This window comes from Oncorhynchus kisutch, unplaced genomic scaffold (assembly GCF_002021735.2).
Source record: "Oncorhynchus kisutch isolate 150728-3 unplaced genomic scaffold, Okis_V2 scaffold754, whole genome shotgun sequence".
Classification (NCBI taxonomy): domain Eukaryota; kingdom Metazoa; phylum Chordata; class Actinopteri; order Salmoniformes; family Salmonidae; genus Oncorhynchus; species Oncorhynchus kisutch.
This window is the reverse complement of record NW_022262699.1, coordinates 12,624-37,500: the sequence shown is the minus strand read 5'-3', so window position 1 is coordinate 37,500 and position 24,877 is coordinate 12,624. Positions and strand designations below refer to the sequence as shown.

The window sequence follows — 24,877 nt, the reverse complement described above, 5'->3', positions numbered from 1 at the left end:
CATTAGTTACTGTAGGTATCAGTCGTTACTGTAGGTATCAGTAGTTACTGTAGGTATCATTAGTTACTGTAGGTATCATTAGTTACTGTAGGTATCAGTAGTTACTGTAGGTATCATTAGTTACTGTAGGTATCAGTCGTTACTGTAGGTATCAGTAGTTACTGTAGGTATCATTAGTTACTGTAGGTATCATTAGTTACTGTAGGTATCAGTAGTTACTGTAGGTATCAGTCGTTACTGTAGGTATCAGTCGTTACTGTAGGTATCAGTAGTTACTGTAGGTATCATTAGTTACTGTAGGTATCAGTAGTTACTGTAGGTATCAGTCGTTACTGTAGGTATCAGTAGTTACTGTAGGTATCATTAGTTACTGTAGGTATCATTAGTTACTGTAGGTATCAGTAGTTACTGTAGGTATCATTAGTTACTGTAGGTATCATTAGTTACTGTAGGTATCATTAGTTACTGTAGGTATCAGTAGTTACTGTAGGTATCATTAGTTACTGTAGCTACTGTAGGTATCATTAGTTACTGTAGGTATCAGTCGTTACTGTAGGTATCAGTAGTTACTGTAGGTATCATTAGTTACTGTAGGTATCAGTAGTTACTGTAGGTATCATTAGCTACTGTAGGTATCATTAGCTACTGTAGGTATCATTCGCTACTGTAGGTATCAGTCGTTACTGTAGGTATCATTAGTTACTGTAGGTATCATTAGTTACTGTAGGTATCATTAGTTACTGTAGGTATCAGTCGTTACTGTAGGTATCATTAGTTACTGTAGGTATCATTAGTTACTGTAGGTATCAGGCGTTACTGTAGGTATCATTAGTTACTGTAGGTATCATTAGCTACTGTAGGTATCATTAGCTACTGTAGGTATCATTCGTTACTGTAGGTATCAGTCGTTACTGTAGGTATCAGTCGTTACTGTAGGTATCATTAGTTACTGTAGGTATCAGTCGTTACTGTAGGTATCATTAGTTACTGTAGGTATCATTAGTTACTGTAGGTATCAGTAGTTCCTGTAGGTATCATTAGTTACTGTAGCTACTGTAGGTATCATTAGTTACTGTAGGTATCAGTCGTTACTGTAGGTATCATTAGTTACTGTAGGTATCAGTAGTTACTGTAGGTATCATTAGTTACTGTAGGTATCATTAGTTACTGTAGGTATCAGTAGTTACTGTAGGTATCATTAGTTACTGTAGGTATCATTAGTTACTGTAGGTATCATTAGTTACTGTAGGTATCAGTAGTTACTGTAGGTATCATTAGTTACTGTAGCTACTGTAGGTATCATTAGTTACTGTAGGTATCAGTAGTTACTGTAGGTATCAGTAGTTACTGTAGGTATCAGTAGTTCCTGTAGGTATCATTAGTTACTGTAGCTACTGTAGGTATCATTAGTTACTGTAGGTATCAGTCGTTACTGTAGGTATCATTAGTTACTGTAGGTATCAGTCTTACTGTAGGTATCATTAGTTACTGTAGGTATCATTAGTTACTGTAGGTATCAGGCGTTACTGTAGGTATCATTAGTTACTGTAGGTATCATTAGCTACTGTAGGTATCATTCGTTACTGTAGGTATCAGTCGTTACTGTAGGTATCAGTCGTTACTGTAGGTATCATTAGTTACTGTAGGTATCATTAGTTACTGTAGGTAACAGTAGTTACTGTAGGTATCATTAGTTACTGTAGGTATCATTAGTTACTGTAGGTATCAGTAGTTACTGTAGGTATCATTAGTTACTGTAGGTATCAGTCGCTACTGTAGGTATCAGTAGTTACTGTAGGTATCATTAGTTACTGTAGGTATCATTAGTTACTGTAGGTATCAGTAGTTACTGTAGGTATCATTAGTTACTGTAGGTATCAGTCGTTACTGTAGGTATCATTAGTTACTGTAGGTATCATTAGTTACTGTAGGTATCAGTAGTTACTGTAGGTATCATTAGTTACTGTAGGTATCAGTCGTTACTGTAGGTATCATTAGTTACTGTAGGTATCATTAGTTACTGTAGGTATCAGTAGTTACTGTAGGTATCATTAGTTACTGTAGGTATCATTAGTTACTGTAGGTATCAGTAGTTACTGTAGGTATCATTAGTTACTGTAGGTATCAGTAGTTACTGTAGGTATCATTAGTTACTGTAGGTATCATTAGTTACTGTAGGTATCATTAGTTACTGTAGGTATCAGTAGTTACTGTAGGTATCATTAGTTACTGTAGGTATCATTAGTTACTGTAGGTATCATTAGTTATGGTAGGTATCATTAGTTACTGTAGGTATCAGTCGTTACTGTAGGTATCAGTAGTTCCTGTAGGTATCATTAGTTACTGTAGCTACTGTAGGTATCAGTAGTTCCTGTAGATATCATTAGTTACTGTAGGTATCATTAGTTATGGTAGGTATCATTAGTTACTGTAGGTATCATTAGTTACTGTAGGTATCATTAGTTCCTGTAGGTATCAGTAGTTCCTGTAGGTATCATTAGTTACTGTAGGTATCATTAGTTATGGTAGGTATCATTAGTTACTGTAGGTATCAGTCGTTACTGTAGGTATCAGTAGTTCCTGTAGGTATCATTAGTTACTGTAGCTACTGTAGGTATCAGTAGTTCCTGTAGGTATCATTAGTTACTGTAGGTATCAGTAGTTACTGTAGGTATCAGTAGTTCCTGTAGGTATCATTAGTTACTGTAGGTATCATTAGTTACTGTAGGTATCAGTCGTTACTGTAGGTATCATTAGTTACTGTAGGTATCATTAGTTACTGTAGGTATCAGTAGTTACTGTAGGTATCATTAGTTACTGTAGGTATCATTAGTTACTGTAGGTATCAGTAGTTACTGTAGGTATCATTAGTTACTGTAGGTATCAGTAGTTACTGTAGGTATCATTAGTTACTGTAGGTATCATTAGTTACTGTAGGTATCATTAGTTACTGTAGGTATCAGTAGTTACTGTAGGTATCATTAGTTACTGTAGGTGTCATTAGTTACTGTAGGTATCATTAGTTATGGTAGGTATCATTAGTTACTGTAGGTATCAGTCGTTACTGTAGGTATCAGTAGTTCCTGTAGGTATCATTAGTTACTGTAGCTACTGTAGGTATCAGTAGTTCCTGTAGATATCATTAGTTACTGTAGGTATCATTAGTTATGGTAGGTATCATTAGTTACTGTAGGTATCATTAGTTACTGTAGGTATCATTAGTTCCTGTAGGTATCAGTAGTTCCTGTAGGTATCATTAGTTACTGTAGGTATCATTAGTTATGGTAGGTATCATTAGTTACTGTAGGTATCAGTCGTTACTGTAGGTATCAGTAGTTCCTGTAGGTATCATTAGTTACTGTAGCTACTGTAGGTATCAGTAGTTCCTGTAGGTATCATTAGTTACTGTAGGTATCAGTAGTTACTGTAGGTATCAGTAGTTCCTGTAGGTATCATTAGTTACTGTAGGTATCATTAGTTATGGTAGGTATCAGTAGTTACTGTAGGTATCAGTAGTTACTGTAGGTATCAGTAGTTCCTGTAGGTATCATTAGTTACTGTAGCTACTGTAGGTATCATTAGTTACTGTAGGTATCAGTAGTTACTGTAGGTATCATTAGTTACTGTAGGTATCATTAGTTACTGTAGGTATCAGTAGTTCCTGTAGGTATCATTAGTTACTGTAGCTACTGTAGGTATCATTAGTTACTGTAGGTATCATTAGTTACTGTAGGTATCATTAGTTACTGTAGGTATCAGTAGTTCCTGTAGGTATCATTAGTTACTGTAGCTACTGTAGGTATCATTAGTTACTGTAGGTATCAGTCGTTACTGTAGGTATCATTAGTTACTGTAGGTATCAGCCGTTACTGTAGGTATCATTAGTTATGGTAGGTATCATTAGTTACTGTAGGTATCAGTCGTTACTGTAGGTATCAGTCGTTACTGTAGGTATCATTAGTTACTGTAGGTATCATTAGTTACTGTAGGTATCATTAGCTACTGTAGGTATCAGTCGTTACTGTAGGTATCATTCGTTACTGTGGGTATCAGTCGTTACTGTAGGTATCAGTCGTTACTGTAGGTATCATTAGTTACTGTAGGTATCAGTCGTTACTGTAGGTATCATTAGTTACTGTAGGTATCATTAGTTACTGTAGGTATCAGTAGTTCCTGTAGGTATCATTAGTTACTGTAGGTATCATTAGTTACTGTAGCTACTGTAGGTATCATTAGTTACTGTAGGTATCATTAGTTACTGTAGGTATCATTAGTTACTGTAGGTATCAGTAGTTCCTGTAGGTATCATTAGTTACTGTAGCTACTGTAGGTATCATTAGTTACTGTAGGTATCAGTCGTTACTGTAGGTATCATTAGTTACTGTAGGTATCAGTCGTTACTGTAGGTATCATTAGTTACTGTAGGTATCAGTCGTTACTGTAGGTATCATTAGTTACTGTAGGTATCATTAGCTACTGTAGGTATCATTAGCTACTGTAGGTATCATTCGTTACTGTAGGTATCAGTCGTTACTGTAGGTATCAGTCGTTACTGTAGGTATCATTAGTTACTGTAGGTATCATTAGCTACTGTAGGTATCAGTCGTTACTGTAGGTATCATTAGCTACTGTAGGTATCAGTCGTTACTGTAGGTATCATTAGTTACTGTAGGTATCAGTCGTTACTGTAGGTATCATTAGTTACTGTAGGTATCATTAGTTACTGTAGGTATCATTCGTTACTGTAGGTATCATTAGCTACTGTAGGTATCATTAGCTACTGTAGGTATCATTAGTTACTGTCGGTATCATTAGCTACTGTAGGTATCATTAGCTACTGTAGGTATCAGTCGTTACTGTAGGTATCATTCGTTACTGTAGGTATCAGTCGTTACTGTAGGTATCATTAGTTACTGTAGGTATCAGTCGTTACTGTAGGTATCATTCGTTACTGTAGGTATCATTAGTCAGCGTTAGTCGGCTGTTCCTGCGCCAAAACTCCTGTATTTTTCATACAGCTGTCTGGTTCTCCATCTTCTTTTTAAATAGTGAGCCAACATGTTTTCAGAACATTTCTCTGAGCGATCAAAACTAACTTTCTCTCAACACTGAGTGTACAAAACATTAGGAACACCCTCAGAACAGCCTCAGTTCGTCGGGACATGGACTCTACAAGGTGTCGAAAGAGTTCTGGCCCATGTCGACTCCGATGCTTCCCACAGTTATTTCAAGTTGGCTGGATGTCTTTTGGGTGGTGGATGATTCTTGATTCACACAGGAAACTGTTGAGTGTGAAAAACCCAGCAGCGTTGCAGTTCTTGACAGATTCAAACCGGTGCACCTGGCACCTACTACCATACCCCGTTCAAAGGCACTTCAATATTTGGTCTTGCCCTTTCACCCTCTGAATGGCACACACACATAAAAATCCTTATTTAACCTGTTTCCTACCCTTCATCTACACTGATTTAACCTGTTTTCTACACTTCATCTACACCGATTTAACCTGTTTCCTACCCTTCATCTACACTGATTTAACCTGTTTCCTACCCTTCATCTACACTGATTTAACCTGTTTCCTACCTCTACACTGATTTAACCTGTTTCCTACCCTTCATCTACACTGATTTAACCTGTTTCCTACCCTTCATCTACACTGATTTAACCTGTTTCCTACCCTTCATCTACACTGATTTAACCTGTTTCCTACCCTTCATCTACACTGATTTAACCTGTTACCTACCCTTCATCTACACTGATTTAACCTGTTTCCTACTCTTCATCTACACTGATTTAACCTGTTTCCTACCCTTCATCTACACTGATTTAACCTGTTTCCTACCCTGCATCTACACTGATTTAACCTGTTTCCTACCCTTCATCTACACTGATTTAACCTGTTTCCTACCCTGCATCTATACTGATTTAACCTGTTTCCTACCCTTCATCTACACTGATTTAACCTGTTTCCTACCCTTCATCTACACCGATTTAACCTGTTTCCTACCCTTCATCTACACTGATTTAACCTGTTTCCTACCCTTCATCTACACCGATTTAACCTGTTTCCTACCCTTCATCTACACCGATTTAACCTGTTTCCTACCCTTCATCTACACTGATTGAAGTGGATGTTTTATTTTACTATGTAAGCAGGTTAAGAACAAATTCTTATTTAAAATGACGGCCTAGGAACAGTGGGTTAACTGGTCTAGGAACAGTGGGTTAACTGGTCTAGGAACAGTGGGTTAACTGGTCTAGGATCAGTGGGTTAACTGGTCTAGGAACAGTGGGTTAACTGGTCTAGGAACAGTGGGTTAACTGGTCTAGGAACAGTGGGTTAACTGGTCTAGGAACAGTGGGTTAACTGGTCTAGGAACAGTGGGTTAACTGGCCTAGGATCAGTGGGTTAACTGTCTTGTTCAGGGGCAGAACAACAGTGGATGTCTGGGAATCGATCTAGCAACCTTTTGGTTACTGGCCCAACGCTCTAACCACTAGGGTACCTGCCGCCCCAATTTAACAAGTGACATCAATAAGCTTAGCTTTCACTTGGATTCACCTGGTCAAAGTCTATGTCATGGAAAGAGCAGGTGTTCTTAATTTTTCGTCCACTCAGTGACCAATATGTTTGAAACATCAAATCGCAATAACCAAACAATAACATGTTCATAAGTCTGAAAATGTTTGTGAATTTGGTTAAGCAAAATGTAATTCTTCCAGATCAATATTGTTCAGAAAAGTATTTGTTATTTTCTTCAGTCCATGGAGAAATGCCGTCTGTTTGAGAACACCAACATCATTTTAAACCAGAAACTACAGAAAGAGAAAGAACACCATTCAGGACCTTTTAGGCTACGGGACTGTTTCCCTCACTCAGAGTACACAGAACAGAATAGCATTGTCCTCATATGGTTGGTTTGTCATTTACAATGAACAAACAGATCTGGGACCCGGTTGATAGTACAGTAGAGTATACAGTACTAGGGTGTGTGTGTGTGTGGGTGGGTGTGTGGGGTGTGTGTGTGTGTGGGGTGTGTGTGTGGGGTGTGTGTGTGTGTGTGTGTGTGGGTGTGTGGGGTGTGTGTGGGGGGTGTGGGTGTGTGTGTGTGGGGTGTGGGTGTGTGTGTGTGTGTGTGGGGTGTGGGTGTGTGTGTGTGGGTGGGTGTGTGTGTGTGTGTGGGTGTGGGTGTGTGGGGTGTGTGTGTGTGTGTGTGTGTGTGTGTGTGTGTGTGTGTGTGTGTGTGGGGTGTGTGTGTGGGTGTGTGTGTACAAGCATGTCTGTAATTACCTCAGAGTGAGAAAACAATGTCTCTTTAATGAATGATGTCATTGTTCTTATGCTGAACAGTGGTGCTCTATTCTTCTGCCCCTGTCTGTGGGGGGGTGTGGGGGGGGGTGTTGACAGAAATAAATGCAATGTAATGGGGTAATGTAGGGTATATTACACTCACACACACACACACACACACACACACACCGCACAAATACACGTAAAACAACATAGACAAAGAAGCAACCAGAGTTCAACAGGGTTAGACAGGTTAGGAGAACCAGGTGGTTCAGAGTTCAACAGGGTTAGACAGGTTAGGAGAACCAGGTGGTTCAGAGTTCAACAGGGTTAGACAAGTTAGGAGAACCAGGTGGTTCAGAGTTCAACAGGGTTAGCCAGGTTAGGAGAACCAGGTGGTTCAGAGTTCAACAGGGTTAGACAGGTTAGGAGAACCAGGTGTTTTTTTTCCCAGTGTTAACTTGACAAAAGGCAGAATAATATCCACATAGACATGTCATTAGAGGTCAAGGGTGAAAATGCTGTCTTAAATCACTATTCCTTGCATGTTGTTTCTGTCAGAAGTAGCAGGGAAGGTGACAGACTGCGATGGGGCATCACCTCAGCTTGGTCCAGCTATCATTACCACCCAGTACTTTATATCAGACTGTGATGGGACGTCACATCAGCTTGGTCCTGCTATCATTACCACCCAATACTTTATATCAGACTGATATGTGACGTCACATCAGCTTGGTCCAGCTATCATTACCAGCCAATACTTTATATCAGACTGTGATGGGACGTCACCTCAGCTCTGTCCAGCTATCATTACCACCCAGTACTTTATATCAGACTGCTACGGGACGTCACCTCAGCTTGGTCCATCTATCATTACCAGCCAATACTTTAAATCACAGATGACTTGTTTGGTGGTCATAACACCTGGTTCTCCTAACATATCTAACCCTGTTAAAGTTCTGTCCAGGTCTTGACACTTCCTGTCTTATCCTGTGTCCTGTGTGAAATTAAGTATGCTCCCTCTAATTATCTCTCTCCCTCCCGTCACAGAGGACCTGAGCCCTGGGACCATGCCTCAGGACTACCTGGCCTGATGACTCCTTGCTGTCCCCAGCCCACCTGGTCGTGCTGCTGCTCCAGTTTCAACTGTTCTGCCTGCGGCTATGGAACCCTGACCTGTTCACCGGACGTGCTACCTGTCCCAGACCTGCTGTTTTCGACTCTCTGTCCCTACCGCACCTGCTGTCTCTAACTCTGAATGATCGACTATGAAAAGCCAACTGACATTTACTCCTGAAGTGCTGACCTGTTGCACCCTCTACAACCACTGTGATTATTATTATCTGACCCTGCTGGTCATCTACGAATGTTTGAACATCTTGGCCATGTTCTGTTATAATCTCCACCGGCACAGCCAGAAGAGGACTGGCCACCCCTCATAGCCTGGTTCCTCCCTAGGTTTCTTCCTAGGTTCCTGCCTTTCCAGGGAGTTTTTCCTAACCACCGTGCTTCTGCATCTGCATTGCTTGCTGTTTGGGGTTTTAGGCTGGGTTTCTGTATGGCACTTTGTGACATTGGCTGATGTAAAAAGGGCTTTATAAATACATTTGATTGATTGATATAAACACAAGGCTTTTAGTACTCTGACAATTACTAGTAGCAGAGGTTACACTCATTTACAGCAAACACAGAATGTTGGCAAATAACATTCATAGGGTTTGTAATCTCTCGTGGACAGACGGATGATCTGGCGCATTTCAGTGAGATTGAGTGTGAGTGTGTGGTTTGTAGTTTTTTTTGTTCTCGGTGTCTGGTTTGTAGTTTTTTTAGTTCTGGGTGTCTGGTTTGTAGTTCTTTTTTAGTTATGGGTGTCTGGTTTGTAGTTTTTTAGTTCTGGATGTCTGGTTTGTAGTTTTTTAGTTCAGGGTGTCTGGTTTATAGTTCTTTAGTTCAGGGTGTCTGGTTTGTAGTTTTTTAGTTCTGGATGTCTGGTTTGTAGTTTTTTAGTTCAGGGTGTCTGGTTTATAGTTCTTTAGTTCAGGGTGTCTGGTTTATAGTTCTGTAGTTCAGGGTGTCTGGTTTGTAGTTTTTTAGTTCCGGGTGTCTGGTTTGTACTTCTTCAGTTCTGGGTGTCTGGTGTGTAGTTCTTCAGTTCTGGGTGTCTGGTGTGTAGTTCCTCAGTTCTGGGTGTCTGGTGTGTAGTTCTTCAATTATTGGTGTCTGGTGTGTAGTTCCTCAGTTCTGGGTGTCTGGTTTGTAGTTTTTTAGTTCTGGGTGTCTGGTTTGTAGTTCCTCAGTTCTGGGTGTCTGGTGTGTAGTTCTTTAGTTCTGGGTGTCTGGTGTGTAGTTCTTCAATTATTGGTGTCTGGTGTGTAGTTCCTCAGTTCTGGGTGTCTGGTTTGTAGTTTTTTAGTTCTGGGTGTCTGGTTTGTAGTTCCTCAGTTCTGGGTGTCTGGTGTGTAGTTCTTTAGTTCTGGGTTTCTGGCTTGTAGTTCTTTAGTTCTGGGTTCCTGGCTTGTAGTTCTTTAGTTCTGGGTGTCTGGCTTGTAGTTCATTAGTTCTGGATGTCTGGCTTGTAGTTCTTTAGTTCTGGGTGTCTGGCTTGTCGCTTTCTTCCTAATAGTGTTATATGTTTACCACAGTGCTATTAAATGATTACACTATTAAAGCCAGTTATGACTGGCTGAATTAATGAATTTGCTTGTGACATTTTCTGAATGACATCCCTAGAGGAAACCAGGAAGTTCCCCCTAGGTACAGATCTAGGATCAGCTTCCCTTCTCCTTATCCTAACCGTAAAGGTGCACTATGCAGGAATTGCTCCGCCATTTCCTGGTTGCTAAAATTCGAATAGTTCGGGTGATTTCAGTTAATTTTACAAAACAAGTAAGTATAGTGTAGAGAATCATTGTACCATCTGATAAAGTTCTGCCCAGGTCTTGACACTTGTGTCCTGTCTTATGCTGTGTCCTGTGTGAAATTAAGTATGCCACTTATCTCTCTCCCTCCCGTCACAGAGGACCTGAGCCCTGGGACCATGCCTCAGGACTACCTGGCACGATGACTCCTTGCTGTCCCCAGTCCACCTGGCCGTGCTGCTGCTCCAGTTTCAACTGTTCTGACTGCTGCTATGGAACCCTGACCTGTTCATTGGACGTGCTACCTGTCTCATACCTGCTGTTTTCGACTCTCTGTCCCTACCCGCACCTGCTGTCTCTAACTTTGAATGATCGACTATGAAAATCCAACTGACATTTACTCTTGAGGTGCTGACCTGTTGCACCCTCTACAACCACTGTGATTATTATTATCTGACCCTGTGGATCAACAATGAATGTTTAAAAAAAAAAAAAACTTATGAGCAGGAAGCATAGAAATAGCGTACATAGAACAGATCTAACGCTTCTTAGACTTGCTTTCTATGAGAATGACATATCTATAACTCACAGTTCTATGTGAATTTAGTCGGTCGTCCAAACAAAAGCCCTTAACTGTGGAAAATGTAAAACTGACCCAAGAACAGCGCCTAGGGGCAACTTCACCCTACATATTTTAGTAATTTAGCAGACGATCTAATACTAATACTTTTTATCCTACTATAGGTGAAAAAGTTTGTGACAGTGTAGTAACAGAGCAGTAACATTAACAGAGCAGTAACAGTAACAGAGCAGTAACAGAGCAGTAACAGTAACAGAGCAGTAACAGTAACAGAGCAGTACAGAGCAGTAACAGAGCAGTAACAGTAACAGAGCAGTAACCGAGCAGTAACAGTAACAGAGCAGTAACAGAGCAGTAACAGAGCAGTAACGTAACAGAGCAGTAACAGTACAGAGCAGTAACAGAGCAGTAACAGAGCAGTAACAGTAACAGAGCAGTAACAGTAACAGAGCAGCAACAGAGCAGTAACAGTAACAGAGCAGTAACAGTAACAGAGCAGTAACGAGCAGTAACAGTACAGAGCAGTAACAGAGCAGTAACAGAGCAGTACAGAGCAGTAACAGTAACAGAGCAAGTAACAGAGTAGTAACAGTAACAGAGTACAGGTAACAGTAACGAGCAGTAACAGTAAAGAGCAGTAACAGAGTAGTAACAGAGCAGTACAGTAAAGAGCAGTACAGTAACAGAGCAGTAACAGAGTAGTAACAGAGCAGTAACAGTAACAGAGCAGTAACAGTAACAGAAGCAGTAACAGAGCAGTAACAGAGCAGTAACAGTAACAGAGCAGTACCAGTAACAGAGCAGCAACAGTAACAGAGCAGTAACAGAGCAGTAAACAGTAACAGAGCAGTAACAGTAACAGAGCAGCAACAGTAACAGTAACAGAGAGTAACAGTACAGAGCAGTAACAGAGCAGTAACAGAGCAGTAACAGTAACAGAGCAGTAACAGTAACAGAGCAGTAACAGTAACAGAGCAGCAACGAGCAGTAACATTAACAGAGCAGTAACAGTAACAGAGCAGCAATAGAGCAGTAACAGTAACAGAGCAGTAACAGTAACAGAGCAGTAAAGAGCAGTAACAGTACAGAGCAGTAGTAAGTAACAGTAACAGAGCCAGTACAGAGCAGTAACAGTAACAGAGCAGTAAGTACAGAGCAGTACAGGCAGTAAACAGAGCAGTAGTAACAGTAACAGAGCAGTAACAGTAACAGAGCAGTAACAGAGCAGTAACAGAGCAGTAACAGTAACAAAACCGTAACAGAGCAGTAACAGTTAACAGAGCGGTAGCAGAGCAGTAACAGAGCAGTAACAGAGCAGTAACAGAGCAGTAACAGTAAACAGAGCAGTACAGAGTAGAACAGTAACAGAGCAGTAACAAGAGCAGTAACAGTAACAGAGCAGTAACAGTAACAGCAGTAACAGTAACAGAGCAGTACAGACAGTAAGTAGTAACAGTAACAGAGCAGTAACAGAGCAGTAACAGTAACAGAGCAGTAACAGAGCAGTAACAGAGCAGTAACAGTAACAGAGCAGTAACAGCAACAGAGCAGTAACAGAGCAGAGCAGTAACAGAGCAGTAACAGAGCAGTAACAGAGCAGTAACAGAGCAGTAACAGTAACAGAGCAGTAACAGAGCAGTAACAGAGCAGTAACAGAGCAGTAACAGTAACAGAGCAGTAACAGCAACAGAGCAGTAACAGAGCAGAGCAGTAACAGAGCAGTAACAGAGCAGTAACAGAGCGTACAGTAACAGAGCAGTAACAGTAACAGTAGCAGAGCAGTAACAGAGCAGTAACAGCAACAGAGCAGTAACAGAGCAGTAACAGAGCAGTAACAGAGCAGTAACAGAGCAGTAACAGAGCAGTAACAGTAACAGAGCAGTAACAGAGCAGTAACAGTAACAGAGCAGTAACAGAGCAGTAACAGAGCAGTAACAGAGCAGTAACAGTAACAGAGCAGTAACAGCAGCAGAGTAACAGAGCAGAGCAGTAACAGAGCAGTAACAGAGCAGTAACAGAGCAGTAACAGTAACAGAGCAGTAACAGTAACAGTAGCAGAGCAGTAACAGAGCAGTAACAGCAACAGAGCAGTAACAGAGCAGTAACAGAGCAGTAACAGAGCAGTAACAGTAACAGAGCAGTAACAGTAACAGTAGCAGAGCAGTAACAGAGCAGTAACAGTAGTAACAGAGCAGTAACAGTAACAGAGCAGTAACAGTAACAGAGCAGTAACAGAGCAGTAACAGTAGCAGAGCAGTAAACAGAGCAGTAACAGTAACAGAGCAGTAACAGAGCAGAGCAGTAACAGAGCAGAGCAGTAAACAGAGCAGAGCAGTAACAGAGCATAACAGTAACAGAGCAGAGCAGTAACAGAGCAGTAACAGTAACAGAGCAGAGCAGTAACAGTAGCAGAGCAGTAACAGAGCAGTAACAGAGCAGTAACAGAGGCAGTAACAGTAACAGAGCAGTAACAGAGCAGTAACAGAGCAGTAACAGAGCAGTAACAGTAAACAGAGCAGTAACAGAGCAGTAACAGAGCAGTAACAGAGCAGAGCAGTAACAGAGCAGTAACAGAGCAGAGCAGTAACAGGCAGTAACAGAGCAGTAACAGTAACAGGCAGAGCAGTAACAGAGCAGTAACAGTAACAGAGCAGAGCAGTAACAGTAGCAGAGCAGTAACAGAGCAGTAAACAGAGCAGTAACAGAGCAGTAACAGTAACAGAGCAGTACAGAGCAGTAACAGAGCAGTAACAGTAACAGAGCAGGTAACAGAGTAGTAACAGAGCAAGTAACAGAGTAGTAACAGAGCAGTACAGAAGCAGTAACAGTAACAGAGCAGTAACAGAGCAGTAACAGTTAACAGAGCAGTAACAGAGCAGTAACAGAGGCAGTAACAGAGCAGTAACAGAGCAGTAACAGTAACAGAGGCAGTAACAGTAACAGAGCAGTAACAGAGTAGTAACAGAGCAGTAACAGTAACAGAGCCGTAACAGAAGCAGTAACGTAACAGAGCAGTAACAGAGCAGTAACAGAGCAGTAAACAGTAACAGAGCAGTAACAGAGTAGTAACAGAGCAGTAACAGAGCAGTAACAGTAACAGGCAGTAACAGAGCAGTAACAGAGCAGTAACAGAGCAGAACAGTAACAGAGCAGTAACAGAGCAGTAACAGTACAGAGCAGTAACAGAGCAGTACAGAGTAGTAACAGTAACAGAGCAGTAACAGAGCAGTAACAGTAACAGAGCAGTAACAGAGCAGTAACAGTAACAGAGCAGTAACAGAGTAGTAACAGAGCAGTAACAGAGCAGTAACAGTAACAGAGCAGTAACAGAGCAGTAACAGAGCAGTAACAGAGCAGTAACAGTAACAGAGCAGTAACAGAGCAGTAACAGAGCAGTAACAGAGCAGAGCAGTAACAGAGCAGTAACAGAGCAGTAACAGAGCAGAGCAGTAACAGAGCAGCAACAGAGCAGTAACAGTAACAGAGCAGAGCAGTAACAGAGCAGTAACAGTAACAGAGCAGAGCAGTAACAGTAGCAGAGCAGTAACAGAGCAGTAACAGAGCAGTAACAGAGCAGTAACAGTAACAGAGCAGTAACAGAGCAGTAACAGAGCAGTAACAGTAACAGAGCAGTAACAGAGTAGTAACAGAGCAGTAACAGAGCAGTAACAGTAACAGAGCAGTAACAGAGCAGTAACAGTAACAGAGCAGTAACAGAGCAGTAACAGAGCAGTAACAGTAACAGAGCAGTAACAGTAACAGAGCAGTAACAGAGTAGTAACAGAGCAGTAACAGTAACAGAGCAGTAACAGAGCAGTAACAGTAACAGAGCAGTAACAGAGCAGTAACAGAGCAGTAACAGTAACAGAGCAGTAACAGAGTAGTAACAGAGCAGTAACAGAGCAGTAACAGTAACAGAGCAGTAACAGAGCAGTAACAGAGCAGTAACAGTAACAGAGCAGTAACAGAGCAGTAACAGAGCAGTAACAGAGCAGTAACAATAACAGAGCAGTAACAGAGCAGTAACAGTAACAGAGCAGTAACAGAGCAGTAACAGAGTAGTAACAGTAACAGAGCAGTAACAGAGCAGTAACAGTAACAGAGCAGTAACAGAGCAGTAACAGTAACAGAGCAGTAACAGAGTAGTAACAGAGCAGTAACAGAGCAGTAACAGTAACAGAGCAGTAACAGAGCAGTAACAGTAACAGAGCAGTAACAGAGCAGTAACAGTAACAGAGCAGTAACAGAGCAGTAACAGTAACAGAGCAGTAACAGAGCAGTAACAGAGCAGTAACAGTAACAGAGCAGTAACAGCAACAGAGCAGTAACAGAGCAGAGCAGTAACAGAGCAGTAACAGAGCAGTAACAGAGCAGTAACAGTAACAGAGCAGTAACAGTAACAGTAGCAGAGCAGTAACAGAGCAGTAACAGAGCAGTAACAGAGCAGTAACAGTAACAGAGCAGTAACAGTAACAGAGCAGTAACAGTAACAGAGCAGTAACAGTAACAGAGCAGTAACAGAGCAGTAACAGTAGCAGAGCAGTAACAGAGCAGTAACAGTAACAGAGCAGTAACAGAGCAGAGCAGTAACAGAGCAGAGCAGTAACAGAGCAGTAACAGAGCAGTAACAGAGCAGTAACAGTAACAGAGCAGTAACAGAGCAGTAACAGTAACAGAGCAGTAACAGAGTAGTAACAGAGCAGTAACAGAGCAGTAACAGTAACAGAGCAGTAACAGAGCAGTAACAGTAACAGAGCAGTAACAGAGCAGTAACAGAGCAGTAACAGTAACAGAGCAGTAACAGAGTAGTAACAGAGCAGTAACAGAGCAGTAACAGTAACAGAGCAGTAACAGAGCAGTAACAGTAACAGAGCAGTAACAGAGCAGTAACAGAGCAGTAACAGTAACAGAGCAGTAACAGAGTAGTAACAGAGCAGTAACAGAGCAGTAACAGTAACAGAGCAGTAACAGAGCAGTAACAGTAACAGAGCAGTAACAGAGCAGTAACAGAGCAGTAACAGTAACAGAGCAGTAACAGAGCAGTAACAGTAACAGAGCAGTAACAGAGTAGTAACAGTAACAGAGCAGTAGCAGAGCAGTAACAGTAACAGAGCAGTAACAGTAACAGAGCAGTAACAGAGCAGTAACAGAGCAGTAACAGTAACAGAGCAGTAACAGAGCAGTAACAGTAACAGAGCGGTAGCAGAGCAGTAACAGAGCAGTAACAGAGCAGTAACAGAGCAGTAACAGTAACAGAGCAGTAACAGAGTAGTAACAGTAACAGAGCAGTAACAGAGCAGTAACAGTAACAGAGCAGTAACAGTAACAGAGCAGTAACAGAGCAGTAACAGAGTAGTAACAGTAACAGAGCAGTAACAGAGCAGTAACAGTAACAGAGCAGTAACAGAGCAGTAACAGAGCAGTAACAGTAACAGAGCAGTAACAGCAACAGAGCAGTAACAGAGCAGAGCAGTAACAGAGCAGTAACAGAGCAGTAACAGAGCAGTAACAGAGCAGTAACAGTAACAGAGCAGTAACAGAGCAGTAACAGAGCAGTAACAGAGCAGTAACAGTAACAGAGCAGTAACAGCAACAGAGCAGTAACAGAGCAGAGCAGTAACAGAGCAGTAACAGAGCAGTAACAGAGCAGTAACAGAAACAGAGCAGTAACAGTAACAGTAGCAGAGCAGTAACAGAGCAGGTAACAAGCAACAGAGCAGTAACAGAGCAGTAACAGAGCAGGTAACAGAGCATAACAGAGCAGTAACAGAGCAGTAACAGTAACAGAGCAGTAACAGAGCAGTAACAGTAACAGAAGCAAGTAACAGAGCAGTAACAGAGCAGTAACAGAGCAGTAACAGTAACAGAGCAGTAACAGCAACAGAGCAGTAACAGAGCAGAGCAGTACAGAGCAGTAACAGAGCAGTAACAGAGCAGTAACAGTAACAGAGCAGTAACAGTACAGTAGCAGAGCAGTAACAGAGCAGTAACAGCAACAGAGCAGTAACAGAGCAGTAACAGAGCAGTAACAAGCAAGTAACAGTAACAGAGCAGTAACAGTAACAGTAGCAGAGCAGTAACAGAGCAGTAACAGAGCAGTAACAGTAACAGAGCAGTAACAGTAACAGAGCAGTAACAGTAACAGAGCAGTAACAGAGCAGTAACAGTAGCAGAGCAGTAACGAGCAGCAGTAACAGTAACCAGAGCAGTAACAGGCAGACAGAACGAGCAGAGCAGTAACAGAGCAGAGCAGTAACGGCAGTACAGTAACAGAAGAGCGAGCAGTAACAGAGCAGTAACAGTAACAGAGCAGAGCAGTAACAGTAGCAGAGCGTAACAGAGCAGTAACAAGGCAGTAAACAGAGCGTAAACAGTAACAGAGCAGTAAACAGAGCAGTAACAGAGCAGTAACAGAGCAGAACAGTAACAGAGCAGTAACAGAGCGTAACAGAGCAGTAACAGAGCAGAGCAGTAACAGAGCAGTAACAGAGCAGAGCAGTAACAGAGCAGTAACAGAGCAGTAACAGTAACAGAGCAGAGCAGTAACAGAGCGAAGATAACAGTAACAGTAGCAGAGCAGTAACAGTAGCAGAGCAGTAACAGAGCAGTAACAGAGCAGTAACAGAGCAGTAACAGTAACAGAGCAGTAACAGAGCAGTAACAGAGCAGTAACAGTACAGAGCAGTAAACAGCAGTAAGGCAGTAACAGAGCAGTAACAGAGTAGTAACAGAGCAGTAACAGAGCAGTAACAGAGCAGTAACAGAGCAGTAACAGAACAGAGCAGTAACAGAGCAAGTAACAGACAGAGCAGTAACAGAGCAGTAACAGAGCAGTAACAGAGCAGTAACAGAGCAGTAACAGTAACAGAGCAGTAACAGTAACAGAGCAGTAACAGAGTAGTAACAGAGCAGTAACAGTAACAGAGCCGTAACAGAGCATAACAGTAACAGAGCAGTAACAGAGCAGTAACAGAGCAGTAACAGTAACAGAGCAGTAACAGAGTAGTAACAGAGCAGTAACAGAGCAGTAACAGTAACAGAGCAGTAACAGAGCAGTAACAGAGCAGTAACAGAGCAGTAACAGTAACAGAGCAGTAACAGAGCAGTAACAGTAACAGAGCAGTAACAGAGCAGTAACAGAGTGTAACAGTAACAGAGCAGTAACAGAGCAGTAACAGTAACAGAGCAGTAACAGAGCAGTACAGTAACAGAGCAGTAACAGAGTATACAGAGCAGTAACAGAGCGTACAGTAACAGAGCAGTAACAAGCAGTAACAGAGCAAGTAACAGAGCAAGTAACAGTAACAGAGCAGTAACAGAGCAGTAACAGAGCAGTAACAGAGCAGAGCACGTAACAGAGCAGTACAGGCGTACAGAGAGAGCAGTAACAGAGCAGCAACAGAGCAGTAACAGTAACAGAGCAGAGCAGTAACAGAGCAGTAACGTAACAGAGCAGAGCAGTAAACAGTAGCAGAGCAGTAACAGAGCAGTAACAGAGCGTAAGTAACAGAGCAGTAACAGTAACAGAGCAGTAACAGAGCAGTAACAGAGCAGTAACCAGTACAGAGCAGTAACAGAGTAGTACAGAGCAGTAACAGAGCATAACAGTAACAAGCAGTAACAGAGCAGTAACAGTAACAGAGCAGTAACAGAGCAGTAACAGAGCAGTAACAGTAACAGAGCCAGTAACAGTAACAGAGCATAACAGAGTAGTAACTGAGCAGTAACAGTAACAGACAGTAACAGAGCAGTAACAGTAAACAGAGCAGTAACAGAGCAGTAACAGAGCAGTAACAGTAACAGAGCAGTAACAGAGTAGTAACAGAGCAGTAACAGAGCAGAGTAACAGTAACAGAGCAGTACGAGCAGCAGTAACAGAGCAGTAACAGTAACAGAGCAGTAACAGAGCAGTAAACAGAGCAGTAACAGAGCAGTAACAATAACAGAGCAGTAACAGAGCAGTAACAGTACAGAAGCAGTAACAGAGCAGTAACAGAGCAGTAAAGAGTAGTAACAGTAACAGAGCAGTAACAGAGCAGTAACAGTAAACAGAGCAGTAACAGAGCAGTAACAGTAAACAGAGCAGTAACAGAGTAGTAACAGAAGAGCAGTAACAGAGCAGTAACATAAAGAGCAGTAACAGAGCAGTAACAGTAACAGAGCAGTAACAGAGCAGTACAGTACAGAGCAGTAACAGAGCAGTAACAGTCAACAGAGCCAGTAACAGAGCAGACAGTAACAGAGCAGTAACAGAGCAGTAACAGAGCAGTAACAGTAACAGAGCAGTAACCGCAACAGAGCAGTAACCAGAGCAGTAGCAGTAACAGGCAGTAACAGAGCAGTAACAGAGCAGTAACAGTAACAGAGCAGACCAGTAACAGTAGCAGAGGCCAGTACAGAGCAGTAACAGAGCAGTAACAGAGCAGTAACAGTAACAGAGCAGTAACAGTAACAGAGCAGTAAACAGAGCAGTAACAGTAACAGAGCAGTACAAGAAGTACAGTAGCAGAGCAGTAACAGAGCAGTAACAGTAACAGAGCAGTAACAGAGCAGAGCAGTAACAGAGAGAGCAGTACAGAGCAGTAACAGAGCAGTAACAGAGCAGTAACAGTAACAGAGAGTAACAGGCAGTAACAGTAAGAGCAGTAACAGAGTAGTAACAAGCAGTAACAGAGCAGTAACAGTAACAGAGCAGTAACAGAGCAGTAGAACAGTAACAGAGCAGTAACAGAGCAGTAACAGAGCAGTAACAGTAACAGAGCAGTAACAGAGTAGTAACAGAGCAGTAACAGAGCAGTAACAGTAACAGAGCAGTAACAGAGCAGTAACAGTAACAGAGCAGTAACAGAGCAGTAACAGTAACAGAGCAGTAACAGAGCAGTAACAGAGCAGTAACAGTAACAGAGGAGTAACAGAGCAGTAACAGTAACAGAGCAGTAACAGAGCAGTAACAGAGCAGTAACAGTAACAGAGCAGTAACAGTAACAGAGCAGTAACAGAGTAGTAACAGTAACAGAGCAGTAACAGAGCAGTAACAGTAACAGAGCAGTAACAGAGCAGTAACAGTAACAGAGCAGTAACAGAGCAGTAACAGTAACAGAGCAGTAACAGTAACAGAGCAGTAACAGAGCAGTAACAGAGCAGTAACAGTAACAGAGCAGTAACAGAGCAGTAACAGTAACAGAGCAGTAACAGAGCAGTAACAGTAACAGAGCAGTAACAGAGCAGTAACAGTAACAGAGCAGTAACAGAGCAGTAGCAGTACAGAGCAGTACAGTAACAGAGCAGTAACAGAGTAGTAACAGAGCAGTAACAGAGCAGTAACAGTAACAGAGCAGTAACAGAGCAGTAACAGTAACAGAGCAGTAACAGAGCAGTAACAGAGCAGTAACAGTAACAGAGCAGTAACAGAGCAGTAACAGTAACAGAGCAGTAACAGAGTAGTAACAGTAACAGAGCAGTAACAGAGCAGTAACAGTAACAGAGCAGTAACAGAGCAGTAACAGTAACAGAGCAGTAACAGAGCAGTAACTGAGCAGTAACAGAGCAGTAACAGTAACAGAGCAGTAACAGAGCAGTAACAGAGCAGAGCAGTAACAGTAACAGAGTAGTAACAGAGCAGTAACATGAGTTCCATTTAGCATAAGTGTTGGAAAAAGGGAAAGTAATGTCTGGACAGCTTAGAACAGAAAACTATTCCCTCAACAGAGAAAGTAATGTCTGGACAGCTTAACAGAAAACGATTCCCTCAACAGAGAGAGTAATGTCTGGACAGCTTAACAGAAAACTATTCCCTGGAAGCAGTAGTGTAGGGCTGTAGGCTAAGTAGAGGCTACTGTATACTGAGTTCTCTATAGTTAACAGGGATCCATAGCAAAGCAATGGACAAGCATCATGCCTCCCTGCTGTTCACTTCAACTTGTTATTAATGCAAGTTATTGTGTCCAGTGGACAGTGCTACAGTGTTAACCCCGTTGTGCTGTCATTACGCTAAACTTTTGAGGAAACCCGTTGCACAAAAAAAAAGGGAACTTCGGGACTCGTAGAAACCATTTTTATTGTCTCTGCATCCACTATATAAAGGAAGTTAGCGAGAGTTTCAGAGAGCTAACGCTAACTGGTGTTTACACAATGACTGGTAGTTTCTCTCTAGTTTAGCAACCTCCTTCAAACTGCACACTGAGACATAAAACATGTTGATCCACCAGTTCAATTGACTGTGGAATTAGAGAAATGACCTCTCTAGTTTAGCAACCTCCTTCAAACTGCACACTGAGACATAAAACATGTTGATCCACCAGTTCAATTGACTGGGTAATTAGAGAAATGACCTTGTTGCCAAAATCCTGATGTATACCTTTAATATATATCAGTCCAGTTACTTAAAGGGATTTTGTAGTCATTACTCAAACGGATAGAGTCACTGTGACCCTGTGGTGGGTCTAGATTTGAGTTCAGCTTGAACATTTTGAGTAACACCCCCACTATGCCACGCCTCCAAAATAATTTCCCAGTGTGCTTTGCCTTTTCGAGTGAATTGTAGAAGTTACCACCCATGACTGTATTTGTTAGTGACAGAGACATGGTTGTCGAATTCCTTCATTTTCAGTCCTGTGGCCTTCACAAAGTGACTTCCTAGGTGAATGTTGTCGTTATTTAATAAAATGGTTAATGACAATGTATTACATATCTTATAAGGCCTTATTTTGAGGCCTAACTTTACCCTCACTCAGTGGCCTAAAACTCATGGTTTTACAGGCCACATGAGGCCTGCAAGTAGGGGTTGCAAAAAATTCTGATACTTTCCAAAAAATTCCCAGATGTTCAAAAAATTGTAGTTGAAGGATTTCCAGGAATCTTCCAACCAGGATTTCTGGAAAAAACCTGTGAAATGTAGCAGAATTTTCCAATCCTACCTGCATGTCACATTATGCTGGTTTGCAAAGGTGATGTGTAATTCCTATTGGAATCCAGCCAGAGTTAGGATATCCAACCACTGATGTTTATTCACCCACAACCTGCATTCATAGTGACTGCCAGGGCTAGGAACAGTGTGACGAGAATACCTAAGCCATTTAAACAGTGTACAGCAGCCTGGTCCCAGATCTGTTCGTGCTGTCTTGCCAACTCATATGGTTAGATTACAGTGTACAGCAGCCTGGTCCCAGATCTGTTCGTGCTGTCTTGCCAACTCATATGGTTAGATTACAGTGTACAGCAGCCTGGTCCCAGATCTGTTCGTGCTGTCTTGCCAACTCATATGGTTAGATTACAGTGTACAGCAGCCTGGTCCCAGATCTGTTCGTGCTGTCTTGCCAACTCATATGGTTAGATTACAGTGTACAGCAGCCTGGTCCTAGATCTGTTCGTGCTGTCTTGCCAACTCATATGGTTACATTACAGTGTACAGCAGCCTGGTCCCAGATCTGTTCGTGCTGTCTTGCCAACTCATATGGTTAGATTACAGTGTACAGCAGCCTGGTCCTAGATCTGTTCGTGCTGTCTTGCCAACTCATATGGTTAGATTACAGTGTACAGCAGCCTGGTCCCAGATCTGTTCTATCAGCCAGATCTGAGACCTGGCTGATAGGACAGTATACAATACTAGGTGTGTGTGTGTGTGTGTGTGTATGTGTGTGTGTGTGTGTGCGCACTAACTCATTTGCACCATTGTATTGTATGGAATTCAGGGAGGGTGGGTTTGGTTATTGACTTACCAGTCCATCACAGTTGCTTATGGCAACAGTGGCCTCTGGCATGTTGGATATGTCTCCAGTGAAAACACAGTCCCCGTGGAGACGCTCCTTAGCCTTCTCCTCAAAGTCCTCCTGCCATTCCACAAATGCCCCCGGAGCCACCAGCCTCCTGTTTGCTTTGAGGCGAAGGTGCAACTCTTTCCCAAACACAGTGACGTTGAAAAACAGGTGTTGGCCTGCGCCAGAGGTGATAGAGGGTGTCTCGGGGACGCTACGGGACACACGCCTCTTTCCCGGACCAGGGGATGAGGAAACACCACCACCTGCATCAGCACCTTCACTTTCACTTTCTCCCGTTGCAGCTGAGGCCCAGGCTCCTGAGACTGAGACCACGTGGGAGATGTAGCGGCCGTGGGAGTCTGTGCTGAACGGCACGATAAGACCATATTCACTTAACTTTCCAGAGAGATGTTCTGATGAGACAAATAGTCAAGAATAACATCAGAGAAACAGAGACAACTAGACAGTTCTAATATAAACTCTTAGAAGAAAAGGGTCTCAAAAGGGCTCTTAGGCTGTCCCCATAGGATAACCCTTTTTAGATCCATATAGAACTCTTTTGGGTTCCAGGTAGAACCCTTTTTAGATCCATATAGAACACTTTTTGGATCCCATATAGAACTCTTTTGGGTTCCAGATAGAACTCTTTTGGGTTCCAGGTAGAATCCTCTGTGGAAACGTTTTTTACATGGAACCAAAGAGGGTTCTACCTGGAACCAAAACGGGTTCTTCAAAGGGTTATTTTATGGGGACAGCCAAAGAACCGTTTTAGGTTCTAGATAGCACATTTCTTTCTCAGAGAGTAGGAACTTATGCACAGAAATGTGTGGGAACTTGGGGAATTGGGAACTTATGGGAACCTGGTGAAAGGCTCAGAAAATAATATAGGATACTTTAATTGATACTGACTTGCCTAGTTAAATAAAGGTTAAATAAAAACATAAAACAATGATTATACTCTGGTGTGGATTAGTGCCTGCTAGTTAAAGGAGAATTGGCCTAATAACAAATGGTTAATGAATATGGAAGATTATCTTTTTATTCTTTAACCTTTTATTTAAGAAGATATTGAACTTCTGAACAGTGGAGACATGGGATAATATGTCTCTAGTTTAGTCTATGGGTTATGAGCCAGCCAGTTGCATCACGAAAGGTTTAGTTTAGTTTGGCTAAACCCTTTTCAGGTACAACTAAATTATTGGACTAGTTTGTGGCATTTTTGGACACGTTCTTCAATAAGACCTCAGTCTCTATCAAACCCAGGGGGTTATATAACTTCAGATACAGTATGCCATACGTTTTATAGCCCTCTGCTCAAAATCAACACTACTTCAAAGTTGAATACCAAAAAGTTGAGGGAAAAAAGTGTAAAATCATAAGAACTTACCATGTGATTTCACAGTATGTTTGTGATCTAAAAATATCAAGCCGAGAGAACAGCACATCCATAAATATATACAATCCAGAGCGAAAGCCATTGTGGAATTACGAGCTGCCACTTCACTTCAGTCCACTCCTCACGGGAGTTGAAGTTTCCTTTCTATTGTAAACGTTGTAGTAGGCAAACCGCTGTTCCCTCTCCCTCCTCTCCTGCTCCAGTCCTGAACGCCGCACAGTTTATGAGAAAGAAAAAAAAACCTTCTCAATCTTTAACTTCTTCAGCGAAGCCGCCGTCGAGCATTCTTCTGAACGTTACCGCAAACGCAAACCAAACTGACGGGTGAATTCACAAGTTGTTCCAATCTTTTGGCTTCGGTGGAACTGTGCATGAAGCAGGACAGCCCCATCCATTTAGGAAAGGGAAAAAACCGGGGGTGCTGCTGATGACGACAGCTGCCTGCCCGGCTAATCGGAGAGTTCAGGGAGGTACAGATAAACTAACTCACAGCCGGAGCCTGGAACTGTTTAGATGCCTTGTGGTTGTTTAGAACAAGAGAGGTAGGCCTGCACCTTCATATGTGCAGTCATTGGCCTACAACATACTAATTCGTATAAAATTCAACCCTAACCCCAACCTCAGAAGTAGAAAAGCATTCCTGCACACAAACATCTGCGGCGCAGTCCCGCACCATTACGCACGGATGGGGAGGCGTTAGTACAAAAATTGAAGTCGGACTTCTCTAACTTCACGAAACTTTAAGCCACAGAGGTTTTAGGGTAACGCATTCTGTCCACTGGTCTGAGAGAGAGACTCTGACACACAGGGAGAGAACAAGTCGTGGCGAATTGTTTAGTTTGTGAAACAAGTCTTGGAATTCACATTTAGTACGTAACTGTCTGCGGGCATGGATCTAACCACCCGGACTATTCTTAAAATACAAAATAATAGAGTATGTCTTCTGTTCAAATAAACGTTTTTACTGCAGGATTTTATAAAAGTAATGATTCATAC

General features: G+C 42.1%; 1 protein-coding gene across 4 annotated transcripts in view; it reads right to left on the bottom strand.

Moving 5' to 3' along the window:
• The window catches only part of LOC109887346 (A disintegrin and metalloproteinase with thrombospondin motifs 3), a 157,807-nt gene extending 133,227 nt beyond the window's left edge, over positions 1-24,580 (bottom strand). Inside the window, exons 1-2 of one of the 4 annotated variants that reach the window (XM_031816174.1) lie at positions 23,873-24,580; positions 22,447-22,898 (exon numbers count right to left, since the gene is read on the bottom strand). In XM_031816174.1, coding sequence (XP_031672034.1) covers positions 22,447-22,898; positions 23,873-23,963 — 543 coding nt within the window. In that variant the 5' untranslated portion in view covers positions 23,964-24,580. The remainder of the gene's footprint in view (positions 1-22,446; positions 22,899-23,872) is intronic. The other 3 variants (XM_031816173.1, XM_031816171.1, XM_031816170.1) reach the window with 3 other exon arrangements.
• Positions 24,581-24,877: the final 297 nt, after the last annotated feature.